This window comes from Epinephelus lanceolatus, chromosome 13 (genome assembly GCF_041903045.1).
Source record: "Epinephelus lanceolatus isolate andai-2023 chromosome 13, ASM4190304v1, whole genome shotgun sequence".
Classification (NCBI taxonomy): domain Eukaryota; kingdom Metazoa; phylum Chordata; class Actinopteri; order Perciformes; family Serranidae; genus Epinephelus; species Epinephelus lanceolatus.
Window position 1 is genome coordinate 10142001 of NC_135746.1, and position 13520 is coordinate 10155520.

The following is a 13520-nucleotide window of genomic DNA, read 5'->3' on the forward strand; positions in this document are numbered from 1 at the left end:
TAGTTCTTCATAGTTTTGAGATAAACACTTGAGATGAAACAGGCGCACATATCTCTGCTTTCATTGTGTTTAATCCACAGTAAGTTAATGATTTGTAAACAGTTTATTTATCTCCAGTCAGACAGTCAGGTGTCTCTCCAGGCTTCCTGCTGCTGCTCAGGTCATCTAGCTGCAAAGTTTAAGGAGTTACATCATGTGAGGAAAAGAACCTGACCGCAGAGCTAATTGACAGATGGGGGATTGTGGGAGCTGAAGCTCTGACAGCTCTGTAGGATCAGGCCTGTCCTGGCTCAGGTGGAAAACTCCTCGACCCTCCTGTGTTTCTGCGTTTGATGTGTTGCAGAGAAGAAAACATGTCTGGGTTCTGTGCAGCTGTGTTGAGAAAGATTCATCCCGACTTTCTGTAATGACTCTTCCATGTGAGTCTGACAAACGGATGGAAGAACGGACGGTAATAAGATGATTAATTCTCTTCACCTTTCACCCCTCCTGTTGTGTCCTGCAGGTCGGCTCTACGCCATGCAGACCGGCATGAAGCTGGACAGTAAAACACCAGAGTGCCGAAAGTTCCTCATCAAACTCATGGACCAGCTGGAGACGGTAAGTTGGACCTACTTTAGTACTGTTCCTGTTGCTGCGAACAACATAATGACCAGAATCAGCTGCCGGTGTCACACTACTTCTACTCAGGTGTTTATTTGTGATAAATCACTTGTTACTCTCCCTTTAAGTAAAATGGCGACATCGTGTGACTCCAATATGTGATTACAGACAGCATGCTGGAAACAAAAGAGGCATGAGGGGCGTGACGTGTAACACAACAGCGTCAGCCTCTAGTGTGACATAACATATACGTGTCAGCAGCACTTTATAAACAATAATCTTACTATCTCTATCTCTGTTATATGGCTTATAACATTACTATCTCTATTATGTGGCGGCTGATCTCGTCCTCTGCTTCGTGGTAAGGAGCTCCTGGACCTCATTGTTTTCCCACCTTGCGGGAATTTATGGTCACTATTCTTCTTCTTTGAGTTAGCTGCTATCAGCTACTTTTCAAATCTCGCACCCATAACATGTCGTCAAAACATCACACCCGTCTCATCGATGGTCCCATCCTGCTGGCTGTTCTTTTTACGCAGACGTCGATTCGGTCGTACGACCTTTGCTGCCAGCTTAAAGGCGAGACCACTCTGTCCACCCGTTCCTTAATCGTATCTTTCATAAAGAACAGCGAGGTGGAATAACAGCGTGAAATTCCTGCCTTAAAGAGGCGGTGAAAGAGGAGCTACAGACTGTATGAGTTGTAGCTGCTGCTGCAGGAGTGTGAGCTCCGTGCTGGGGGACAGTTGGCAAAAATCTGCCTGCACACACACAGTGACAGTGCTAACTGTTAGCATCACAATACTAATGTTACCTAACAGTGATTAATGTCAAACTTAAGCTGTTTCAGTGTTGGTGTGAGCTTGTTAGGACCGTTTAACCCTTTAAAACCTTGCGCAACATCACTTTTCTTGTGCTGATTTCAAGCGCCTTTTGCAAATATTTAAACCTTTGAACTTTTTGCGATTTCTTTCAAAACATGGGTAAAAAGGCAATAAGCAACTTGATAGATTTAGAAAATAATTTTACAAAAATAGGGAAAAAAGAAAAAGGCTAAGGCTAAGCACCCTTTCTAGGTATTTTCCTTGTTTGTTTGTTTTTAACTTTTACTTTTTTTTTACTAATATCTTCCAAATTTTTAGGGTCATTTCACGTTTCGCTGCTCATTGCCCTCTTCCCATGTTTTTGAAAGAAACTAAACCGACTTGCTCTGGTTTCAAAGGGTTAAAGGCTCGGGGTTGGATGTTAGCGGCTGCTGCTGTGTTAGCTTGTGCTTACCTAGCAAACGTTGAACTGAAACATTGAACTGACCAGAGAATGTGTCTGGAGACGGCAGCAACAGAAAGTTTGTTGATCCCCAGCACACAAAGGATCAAATGCAGGTATCATGTGACTGGAGAAGTTTCTATACACCGCGGTTATTTCGGTCAATATCTTACAGGTATCAAGTACGATACCCTGCCCTATTTACAAGATACAAGCTTGGAGTCACAGAACTGCTCAGTGATGGAACAATATATGATTGTATTGTGATCCGCAATAAAAACACTCACAAGTTGATGATGGGGAATTTTAACCAGGATAATTGTGAAAATCATGTCCAGCTGCTGCCAAACAGACCGCTGGGCAAACAGCATCTCTGTACTGATGCTTTCATTGGACACACATTTACGTAAAGTAGGCGGCTCGTCTACAGGGGCCAAACTAATTAGATTTTATGGCGTTGTTGTGATGAGGAGAGCAGGAGAGGGGAGGAGGAGGAGGAGGTGAGATGAGACGAGAGGAGGTGAACGGGCTCCAAGTGTCCCAGTGGGGGTCGAACAAATGAGCCTTTTACCAAGAGACTGAGAGGAACAGAAGGAGAGCTGATGGAACTGCTATGCCCAAATTATATCATCTCTAGTTTCAGTTTGTGAGTCATTTTGATCATGTGGTGCAGGATTTATAGATGATTGGCTCATGTGTGGAAGGATGTCTTATATTTTATTTTCAGAGTGATTTCTGAACACCAGCATTCACTTTTTTGGGATTCGGAAGCATCTTCATAAGATCAGAAACGCTCCACCTTCATGTGGTCCGACCCAACGTTTAACAAATGGTGACATGGTGGTGAGAGGGGAGTTAAGAGGAGGTGGATGAATATATGGAGGGGATGAGGAGACATGAGAGGGGACGAGGAGACATGAGAGGGGGCGAGGAGACATGAGAGGGGATGAGGAGGGTGAGGAGGTGGGAAGTCCTGCTGTGATTCTGGACTCACTTTATGATCACTAAGAGCCAATTAAAGGAAGCAATGGACGAGGAGGAACAAGCACACACACACACACACACACACACACACACACACACAGGTTTTACAGAGGCTCCAGGGATCTTCATTACTGTCACACACAGAACTCGCATCCGCTGCTTTGATGTGTGTGTGTGTGTGTGTGTGTGTGTGTGTGTGTGTGTGTGTGTGTGTGTGTGTGTTCTTGTTATAATCAGCTGAAGTGTTTGTACTCTCCTTGTTCCACGAACAGATATTTTTCTGTCCATTACACTTGCAGGTTATTAATTATATATCTGCAGGCCTTTGAAAGTTTGACGTAGTTTTTATTAAAACTATAAAATATGAAAAGAAGAAGTCTATATTATTAGTACATGTTATGAATGCACCATTTTTTTGCCTCACAGCTGGCAATAGCTGTGACCAGAAGCGTTATGTTTTTGGGCTGTCCATCCATCCTTCCATTCTTATCAACGTAATATCTGAAGACAACCTTGAGGGAATTTCCTCAAATTTGGCACAAACATCCTCTTTAAATCAAGGGTGAACTGATTAGATTTGGTGTTCAAAGGTCAAGTTCACTGTGACCTTGTTTCTGTCTCATTCTCGTGAAGATGATACCTCATGTGCTCGTGGATAATGGGAAACAACAGGATCGACTGGAGGGCAATCTAGGCACTCCAAAAAATATATAAAACAAGGAAGGGAATATTAAAAAGCCTTTATTGTAGTTGCTAAATCAGAGCCAGGTCTTCGTCAGGGTTGTGAAAACGTCCACTTTGAGTCAAAGGTGAAGTGACTCGATTCTGTATGTCAAAGGTCACTGTGACCTTGCATCTGTCTCATTCTCACGAGCACAATATCTTAAGAACACTATGAGGGAATTTATTTAAATTTGGCACAAACGCTCACTTGGACTGGAGAATAAACTGATTAGAATATTGAGGTCAAAGGTCACCATGACCTTACAAAACATGTTTTTGGCCATATCTCAGGGTTTCATACACTAATTATGACAACATTTCACACAAATGTCTAACAGGATAGAATAATGAAGTGATGAAATTTTATATCCAAAAGGTCAAAGGTCAGCTTGACTGTGACATCGTAATGCTTTGTATAAAACACTTTTCAAGCCATTACTCAACATCATGACTCAGGAACAATCTGGGAGACATTTTGTCTGTTTCTGTAGTTTGTTAATAAAGTTTCAGATTTGGATTTTATTAAACTTTCGGATACATTTTCAACAGACATGAATTTAACCATAATTAGAACCATATCACATCAAACACAAGTTTTTTAGCCTCTGGAAACCCAAATCCACAATAGCCTTCTAACTATGTAATTTAGGGTCTTATGTACATAATATTAAACATGTAAAACAATTAGAAATCAGTTTCCATCCAAATTTGAAATATCTGTCTTTTAAGTTTTTGTACATTCTTGAAATTGGGTTTGATTTGGCCGTGGTTATCTCTGAGATTTATTACGCAATAAATTCCAAACCAATCATAAATCATCAGTCAGTTGTCTCATCCCGCCCCCCAGTGGCAGCGCAACAAAACCTTTCTGCTCCAGCTAGATCTCTTTGAGTCTGAGCCAACTCGCTTGCCCCCCGGGCCCGGTGCCGGTGTCGGCTCGCGGGGAGGTCATGTGCACCCTTCCTCACCCCTAACCCCAACCCCAAGCAGTTAGCTTTGCTATGCATAAACATATCTCCAGTCGCGGAGGTGATGCTGCGGGAAACAACACAATTTTAGCCGGAGGGGAACATTATTCGAGGTGGGCAAATACTTCTACACAATGCCAGAGAGACGGCCGGCCGGCACCGGTCTCTCCCGCTTTGACGGTCGGTGTGTGTGTCAGAGTAAAGACATATTTAATCTATTAAGACTGGATGTGTTTGAATGAAAAAGGCTATTATCAGAAGAACGGAGCAGATTTATGTTTTCAATGAAAACGTATCTCAATGAAGAAAGGCAAAGCGCTAGCCTCCCGTTGTCATTCATATCAGCTAACAGCCGGGCTCCACCGGGCACGTCTGCAGCGCGAGTCCTGTAGCAGCTCGCCCCCCTTTTAATCAATTACAGCGGCTCCACCGGCAACGGGAGCAGCACGACAACTCTCTATTTTACGCCGCTCTATTGTTTATCCGTGACACTGTGTCCGTGGCGGACATTTGAAAGCGAGTAGATGACAAACAGTACAGTAAACTTGTAGATAACTCAAATATATGTAATAACTTAGGTGGAAAATGCTTTAACATTTTATGCAGCCTCTCGGCTCAGCAAACGGTAAACAACCCCGCTGGCTTCTCTACGTGTCGCTTCCGTACGCAGTCAGTGGAGCCCAAATGAATACGCCGCAACGCTACGCTGTATGTTTGCAGCCGGTGGAGCCCGGCCGTAACATTGCATGTAAAAGTTATGCTAACTATTCTACGAAGTAACATTAATATGAATCACGAAACATTTTGAAACTTACCATTCAGTGACCACCTGAAAGGAATCATTTTCAGCTTCTGCTTCGTCCTCTGAATCATTAGAGGGCTCAAACATGTACGGCTGGATTAAATTTGTGGCATTAAATTTGGGAGATGTCAATCAAAACGAGGGAGCTGTCAATCAGAGTGTTATCTGCCACGCCCCCTCTGTCCTGGCAAGTGGTCTAAACAGCAAAATGAGCTGTTTTTCAAACCAGGTTTTCTAATAGTTATTAATGGTTATTTTCACTCAGACTTTTGTGGATGATTAATGAGACACTTGACTTTGATATAATATATGCATTTTTACTATTTCAAGCTGTGTTTCCACAGGCTTTAACGCTACAATTGAAAACCTGTCACTGCATTTCAGTTTTTTATTTCAGCGTACATAGCTGTTCATTATCTGGGGTGTATGTTAGCAGCACTGACCTAAAGCATTAAAACTGTATACTTCAATATTTGTTTATTTATCACGAGTCATATCATCATCACAGTATTAAGCAGTGTTATCACATATTGCATGTTTCACTGCCCTTCTTTCTGGTTACTTTTTAGCATCCAGTTGCTCACAGCATAGATCCAGCAGCAGTCCACCACACATGGAGAAGCCTGATTATTTATTCAGGACTCATATCTTTATTGTCTTGATGGAGAGCAGACGAGCCTCAACTTCTGCTGTTAGACTTTTTATCTTCTCAACAGTTTGTGTCAGTGCAGCTCTCTGAAACATGGGGATACCCTGAGGTTTTTTTTTAATGGTCCATGTTTTCATGAACTGTTGCCAGTAGTTGTGACTCATTTCTAGAGTGAGTGAGTCGATACACGAACCACAGCCCCCCCTCCTTTCCCTGGTGACCTGGCTCGTACATACAGTACATGTTGGACTCATTAATTCTATTTTCCACCGTCATCGCCGGCTCAACTCTCCAAGGCGTTGCTCTCACTGGGACGGTGGAAAATCATTTTTTACTTGTGTAAAAACCAGTAAGGTGGGAAACCAGCAGCAGCAGCAGTCGGATGCTGCTAAATTTAGAGCTCAGAGGTTGGAGTCTAAAAATACATGTTGTTTTAATTATCTCTCTGTGAATTTGTGTGCGTCAATTGAACTTGAGTGTTTTTTTAAAGATGCCTCACTGCTGTTACTCTCACACACACTGTTTCTTGATTGTCTTTATTAAGCAGCCAGCTGTTAAAGTCAGCAGGAACCAGTGACGTCTGGCTGTCAGACACTTTGCAGAGTTGCTGCTGTGATTCATACCGTTAATTATTTAATAACACATTCTGCGTTCTCCCCGACTTCTCTTTCCTCCGTCTTTATTTGAGTTGTTCAGGGCATGGCTTTGTAGCTCTGAGCCTGTCTCTTCCTCCCTGTCAGTACATTTACATGCAGTTAAGTCAAGCTACGTTTATAGTTCAACCAGGCTTTTTAATTAGACTACTGTCCTTGTCCCAGTATGCAAGCACGGTGTCTGACTCCTCTACGATAGGTGGAGATACACCCCCTTTCAGCTTGTTAGTATTGGACCTTTTTCCTGTTGACCTATTACGTCACAGACCAAACAATGGACAAACAAGTTAGCTACGGTTGGCTAGCAGCTAACTGCTACCATGGTGGACAACTTTACAGCTCTGTACATTTGGTCCATCCAAAAAGTCACGGCTCTGGATGTAGATTTCTCCATGTTGTTACTGGTTATTATTATTATTATTATATTATTGTAACATTTTCACGATGTGTTCAAATGTAATCTTGTAAAATGTAGTTTTGGTTGAGAAACTTGAATAAATTCAGCTGTCTGAAGGAGACATTTTTTATGTTTTCACAGCAGTACAAAATAGATAATAGAGAGGAAATTATGATATATCATAAACAAAAAAAAAGATTTTTGAAGCAGTTTTTAAAAACTATGTTTTTCATGTGAAATAAGGTTATTGTGAAGTTGGTTTCATGAATGTGTCTGATTGAATTTGTGCTCATTTTAAGGTCATGTAATGAAGGATTTATGACTTGAATGACAGTTACCTTTTATAATTGGGATTACTTTGTTGTCTTGGAACTAAAAGGGGAATTATTATCAACACCACAACAAAAAAAATCTATATTGGTATTGGCCCAGAATTTCAGTCAGTTCATCCCTAGTAGAAATTAAAAAATACAGAGAATTAGCTAAATGGACCTACCTTACTTGTGATGTAGTGAAACAGAACGCTTGTTAAATTAGTTTAATTATGTTGCCTTAGAAAGAAGCAAATGTTGAGCTGACTGAAAACAGAAGCTGAATTTGCCCTTCACTAAGCCCCTCCCCTTTGTGACAGTCTGACAAGCTGTCAGAGTGAGCATGGAGCCCACACTGTAACTAACTGCACTCCCTGAAGAAAATCATATATTTGGAGAAATGAAAGAGTGATTCCAGAGAGAAGCAGACAGAGGGGTCTACAGTCTGTGTTTGAAGGATATATCCAGGATGTCAAGCTGACTCAGCAGCAACAACAGGTTAAAAACACAAAGATAGTTAGAAGCTAAAGCCGAACTATAGGCTACAGATCACAGTGTAAAAGTGAACCACCACATCACTGCTGATCACCACACAAGACAATGAATATAAAGGGAAACTTTGCTGGTATTGAACCAGCTGTGTGACATCACAGTGTGTGCAGGTGAACAGGGTTTGGCTTTGCCCTCGTACGTGTACAGTCGCTGCCAGATGGGCAGGGATCTCCGGGGGAAGTCAAACAACATTCATCTGTGCACAATGCGATGACACACAGCTGGTTGAATATCAGCAAAGTTTCCCTGCTTCCCTTCACTGGTTCCTGTACAGCAGGGTCGGTCTTTGTTTCACTGTTATAATCATTACAAAGCAAAAGCAGCATGTGTATACATTCAGTAGGCTGTATCTTCAGTAGCTAGCTAGCTAACCCTACACTTTTCAGGGTCTGATTTTGGTTTTGTAACAGGGAAGAAACGTATATCTTTTTCCAACCTCTCCAGGTAACGAGTATCATTAATACACGACGTGCCCCAGGCACAACATTTAGCTCCAAATCCACAAAACCAGCCTGAAAATGAAGAAAATCTGAAACGACTGCATTAGAGTCAATGGAGCACAGCTGTGTTGTTGTCTGAGCCGGCCTGATGGTATGATATGGTCATTTGGTCAGTTTGGTCAGTCTGCGTTTTACCCTCAAGTCCTTCTGCTGAAATTGACTGAAAATCCACATTTTAAAGCTGATATTTTAAAACATTTCTTCCCATGGGTGCATGCCCCCGGACCCCCCTACAGGGTTCACATCGTAGTCACCTCTTTCACCCTTGATGAGTTTCCACCCGTTGAAAGTTGCTCTCTTAATTCACTTTATTCACATTTAGTCAACAGTCACATGGAGATGAGAAGAACCTGGGTCAGAAAGACTTTGTTTAGTGAAGTGAGTTTACTTTGATCCCAGATTGTTTTTATTCTCTGACCAGTTGTCCTTCCTTCAGTATGCACTCAGCACAGTGGCTTTACATTCCTCTGCTACACACACACACACACACACACACAGATTGAACAGTGTATCTATTCAGGCTGGTCAGGGTCCACCTGCTGGAGGGAACCAGCGTGTTTGCGTTTAGAGGTTTCACGAGAAACCTAAAGCCTCGCTGGACACTGTGATGAAGGGGGGGGGGGGGGGGGGGGGGGTATTAAATGGAAAGAGGAATTATACATGCAAAGTGAAGGTGAATGGAGTGAGATGGGGGCAGAGTAAATGGCATTTGGCACCCACTTAAGTGAAGATGTGTTCACTCGAGATTAAATGTTTGAACATGACTGAGAAATGTTCTGAATGCTCCAAATGAAAAGTCTGTTAGCAGAAGCTAGACTTCTAAACAGATGTTAGTGATGCTGCAGTGTGAGTGAAGGATAAGAATATTGTTTTTAAAGTCACCAGTAGAGATTTGAAGTTTCTTGGCCCTGATAGACGGTGGGCCGAACGCGTTTTTCGTGTTGTTGATCGATCATCGATAGAGTACACAGTTTTTTGTGTGTGATATTAAACAAATCTATAGAGTCCGGGAAAATTTGTTAGCAGCTCTGGTTTGATCATATATTTTCACAAACTTGTATTTTAATTGTCACTCTGCTCAGGCAACTTGCGGGATAACTCTAGCTGATGAACCAATCAGATTATAGTTTAGAGAATATCAACCAATGCCAGACGGCCTTAGGACCTGAAAATGTAAACAGGGAAAACTGACAGCTCCGTCTTTTTTGACTTATTATTGTGTCAAAATGAACAATTTAATGTAAATATATGGTATATAATCACCATCATCATTAATATATGTATGTAACATGATTGTATAATCTTAGGGTCTACACAAATCCCTTTGCAGGTGCTAAAAATGGCCAGTGTTCTGATTTATTTTTCTGTGTATGCCCCCGTTAAGTTTCTTTTATATTGCTGATAATAGCGACAGCCTACAGTCTCTGCGTTGTGTTGTGATAATGACGGTGGACTAATGGCTAACAGTTAGTAACGTCAGTTGACTCCAACCAAGACACATAGACGCTCCGATGTCGATTCAGTGATGACTGTTTATTGCTTACAAGCACTTCGGGATCTGGGGGATACAAGCCTGGTCTCAGTAAAACTATTTAATATAAATAAAATCATAATCAAAGGAAACTTACAATACTAAAAAATGACGTCAATGTGACAAATTTTAATAATTGTTAAATAACAAATTACATGGTCAACGGTCTAACCTTGACCAGGATCAAAGACTTACTATATTACAAATTACATAAAAGACACTAATGATACAGATGAACCAGTACATATAGATAATCACTCTGAATGTCAATATAGTTATAATTAGTAATAAAGTCTCTCTCAGATCAGCTATACGTTAATATTTACAGGTTTCCATTTAACAGTCACGCACTCACCTGGGGGATACAAGCCTGGTCTGACCTGTTCCCCCGGTGATGGGCTTTATAACTGCATTGTTACCTTGGATACTGTGTAGCCAAGTATTAAATTTGAAATATGAGATAACAGCATAAAAATATGAAAATAACACAAATATGTACACCTTACAACTATTAAATAAAGGTAAAATTACTGGCAAAATGATATTCTATATTACAAGATTTTGTTATTAGTGACCATTTAAAGCTCAACTGATGTATTTAATGTAACATATGAATATATGTTACATCTGCTTCTCATATTGTTCTAATACTAAACAAAAGAGTAATTTTAAAAATTATGTATATATTTCTTAATAATAGATCCTAAACTGACTAGTTTATAAGCTTCTAGAGTCTAATGAATGACCTAATAAACTACAATATACAACAAGTGATGTCTGAGTCGTTTTCTCCACTTGATTTGATTTTTTTTTTTTTTAAATGTCATCTCATTTGCATAAACCCAAACACACATCCTTAGCTAGCACATCTGCAGCTAAGGATGCATCCTGGAAAATATGGAGTGCTGTATGCACGTAGCAGGCAGCACAACTCCTAATATCATACAGTTTTCAGCTGAAAGTTGGGCAGCCTTTGTAAGAAGTTCTCTGGAGTGGGTCAATTTTGATACTAAAGAAAGCCAAGTTGCAGCAATAGCTGTAGAAAAATCTGATTTAAAGGAAAATGTCTCTCCAAGTGTGCCAGCTAATGTTGGCTACCACCGAGAATGTTATATGCAATATGCCAACAGAAGAAACATTGAGAGAGCTCGCAAGAGTAAAGAGAGGGCAACACAGCAGATTGGTTTGTACAACATTGTGGTTTTGACTTTGGACAGTACATTCAATTTCAATTTTCATATCATAAATATTCATATATCATACAGTGGTGAAGTATTCACATCCTTTTGTTATTCATATATCATACAGCGGTGAAGTATTGAGATCCTTTTGTTCAGTAAAAGTACTAATACTATAGTCATCACATAGTTTGATAGTTAGATAGTTTGCATCTGATTTCCCGTCAACTCCATGGTCTCTCGAACCAGCAGGCGAGGATCAAGATGTCACATGTGTCCAGACGATGTGTAACAGCCTTTCAGTCATTCAGTCAGTGGCGAAGATGAAGACGGCCCGTCAATGTCGTCCATGACAGCGGGGCCCGAGTAGTGCAGTCAGGATACTCTGAGCGTTAGCTGGGTTACTCACAGCACAGTCCATTTATTCCTCAGGTTCTCCTCATCGGAAACTATGAACTGCAGCCTCATTAGTAAGCTGAGTTAGCTGTACTGCGACTTAAAGTCCATTCACTTTGCTAGTGATGAATGCTAACAACACATCGGTGGCTAATGAGCTAATACACAACGTGAATAACTGTTCAAAACACTTCAACTAACGTTAGAAACGTCGTCAGTTTCTCACGGAAGATATGCAGAAAATGTCCAGGTGAATACTGTCGGTTAGATAGCATAAAGACCATGAATAAAGACACAGACTACATACTTTTTATGGATCCGGTCAACTCCTCTGAGCCGTGTTTACTTCCTATTTGGGCGAATATCATTGGCACACTTCAAGTCAGGTGACGCTGGAACTTGTTGTTGATTGGTTTGCGGTATAGTACGCCATAGCGTTTGCCTGATTAGTTTATCAAACGTAAGTTTAGTTTTCATAAAAATATGATCGAATTGAGACTGCCAACAAACGGAAACGTGTTCAGAAAAAATATATTAAGTTAATGTTAAAAAAGCAGCTACTCTATCGCTGAGGATCGATCATTTCAAAAAGAAAAGCAGATAGCGACCTTCGGCCCACCGCCTGTGAGTCTGATCTGAGAGCTTTAATGTTGGTCAGCAGCTGACACTGATACTTGCAGTTACATAGCATTAGAAGATATTCAGTGCTGATTATGTATCAACACATTAAGGCCCAGACACACCAAATCAACTTTAGAGAACTAGCAGTGACAAAGGCCCCCAGCTGCCTCACCTGACGTTGTTGTGTGTCAGCCAGAAAGTTGCACATGAACACACCTCAAACACTGTAGCTGAAGGCCAACCAGCACGTACGTTCTGCGCCTGAGTCAGAGGAAATAACTCTCCACGAGAGCAGATGGCGGCAGTATCCGTCATTCAGAAAGGGAAACAGGAAGAGCGTCTTGATGCTAGTTAGCCAGTTAGCACATTAACCAAACAATCAGAACATATTTACTGTGCGCCAGTGATTTTAGCTCCTTGTTTACTTTCGTCACTGACGTTTCTCTTCTCATGTGCTGGGCTCAACTGACCATCAGAGTGATTTCATTCACTGACTGGCCCTGCTGTCGGTGGCAGCAGCAGTTTGTGGAGTTTGGGAGATGGCGTGGATAACTGAACAGTTGATTCTATCAGAGCTGATCAGATTGATGGATGAGAGGGGCAGCTGCAGCACGATGAACGGTTAAGTTGAACTTTTACCATGCCTGGCGTTCTGCTGCTCCGTCTGAGCCCAGAGTACACTCTGGGCAATTTCTGTAACTGCTTTTCCTGTTAGGGGTTGCGGGGAGCTGAAACCTATCCCAGCTGACATTGGGAGAGAGGCAGGGTTCACCCTGGACAGGTCACCTCATATGAAGCCAGGATAAATCTGGAAGTATAAATCCCTGAAGGATAAATCACACACAAGACTTAAAATGCTATTTTAGTGGAGGCTTTGCTGTCTTCACAATTTGTTGTCTCTTATCTGTGAAATACAAGTAAATACAAGCTTCATTTCCACTGAGAGAAATGGTGTCAGTATACAGAAACAGACAGGAGGTCTGTGTCACCGTGACGCTGAGTGGGAGGGTGGGCGAGTCCAACTTTCTGTCAGTGTGTTTTGAAAATACCCCTGTTTTCACAGGTAACTTAGCCTGTCCCTCGCCGCAGGAAACAATGGATTAATCCTGGAAAGCTGTTGATGTAGCACTTTTCTCCTTATGAAAGTAACACGGCGATTATTTGACTAAAGAGAATTTGGTCAGACGAGAGCATAGCGACCAAATAATCGACCAGTCAACCAGGAGACTACAGCCCTACATTCCAACAATGCTCCTAATGAATGGTCAGCTCCAAAATTTTTCATTTTTTCATTTTTCAGCAGTTTGTTTCTTAGAGGAAAGTGTTGAAAATGAATGAAGCTGTGTGAGAGAGAGCTTTATATCTATTGTGTGTGTGTGTGTGTGT

At 41.4% G+C, this 13520-nt stretch overlaps 1 protein-coding gene across 2 annotated transcripts in view; it reads left to right on the top strand.

Annotated features, from left to right (window-relative positions):
- The window catches only part of vta1 (vesicle (multivesicular body) trafficking 1), a 102729-nt gene that overhangs the window by 26144 nt on the left and 63065 nt on the right, over nucleotides 1-13520 (top strand). For both annotated transcript variants that reach the window (XM_033648922.2, XM_033648921.2), the window contains exon 2: nucleotides 506-600. In XM_033648922.2, coding sequence (XP_033504813.1) covers nucleotides 506-600 — 95 coding nt within the window. The remainder of the gene's footprint in view (nucleotides 1-505; nucleotides 601-13520) is intronic.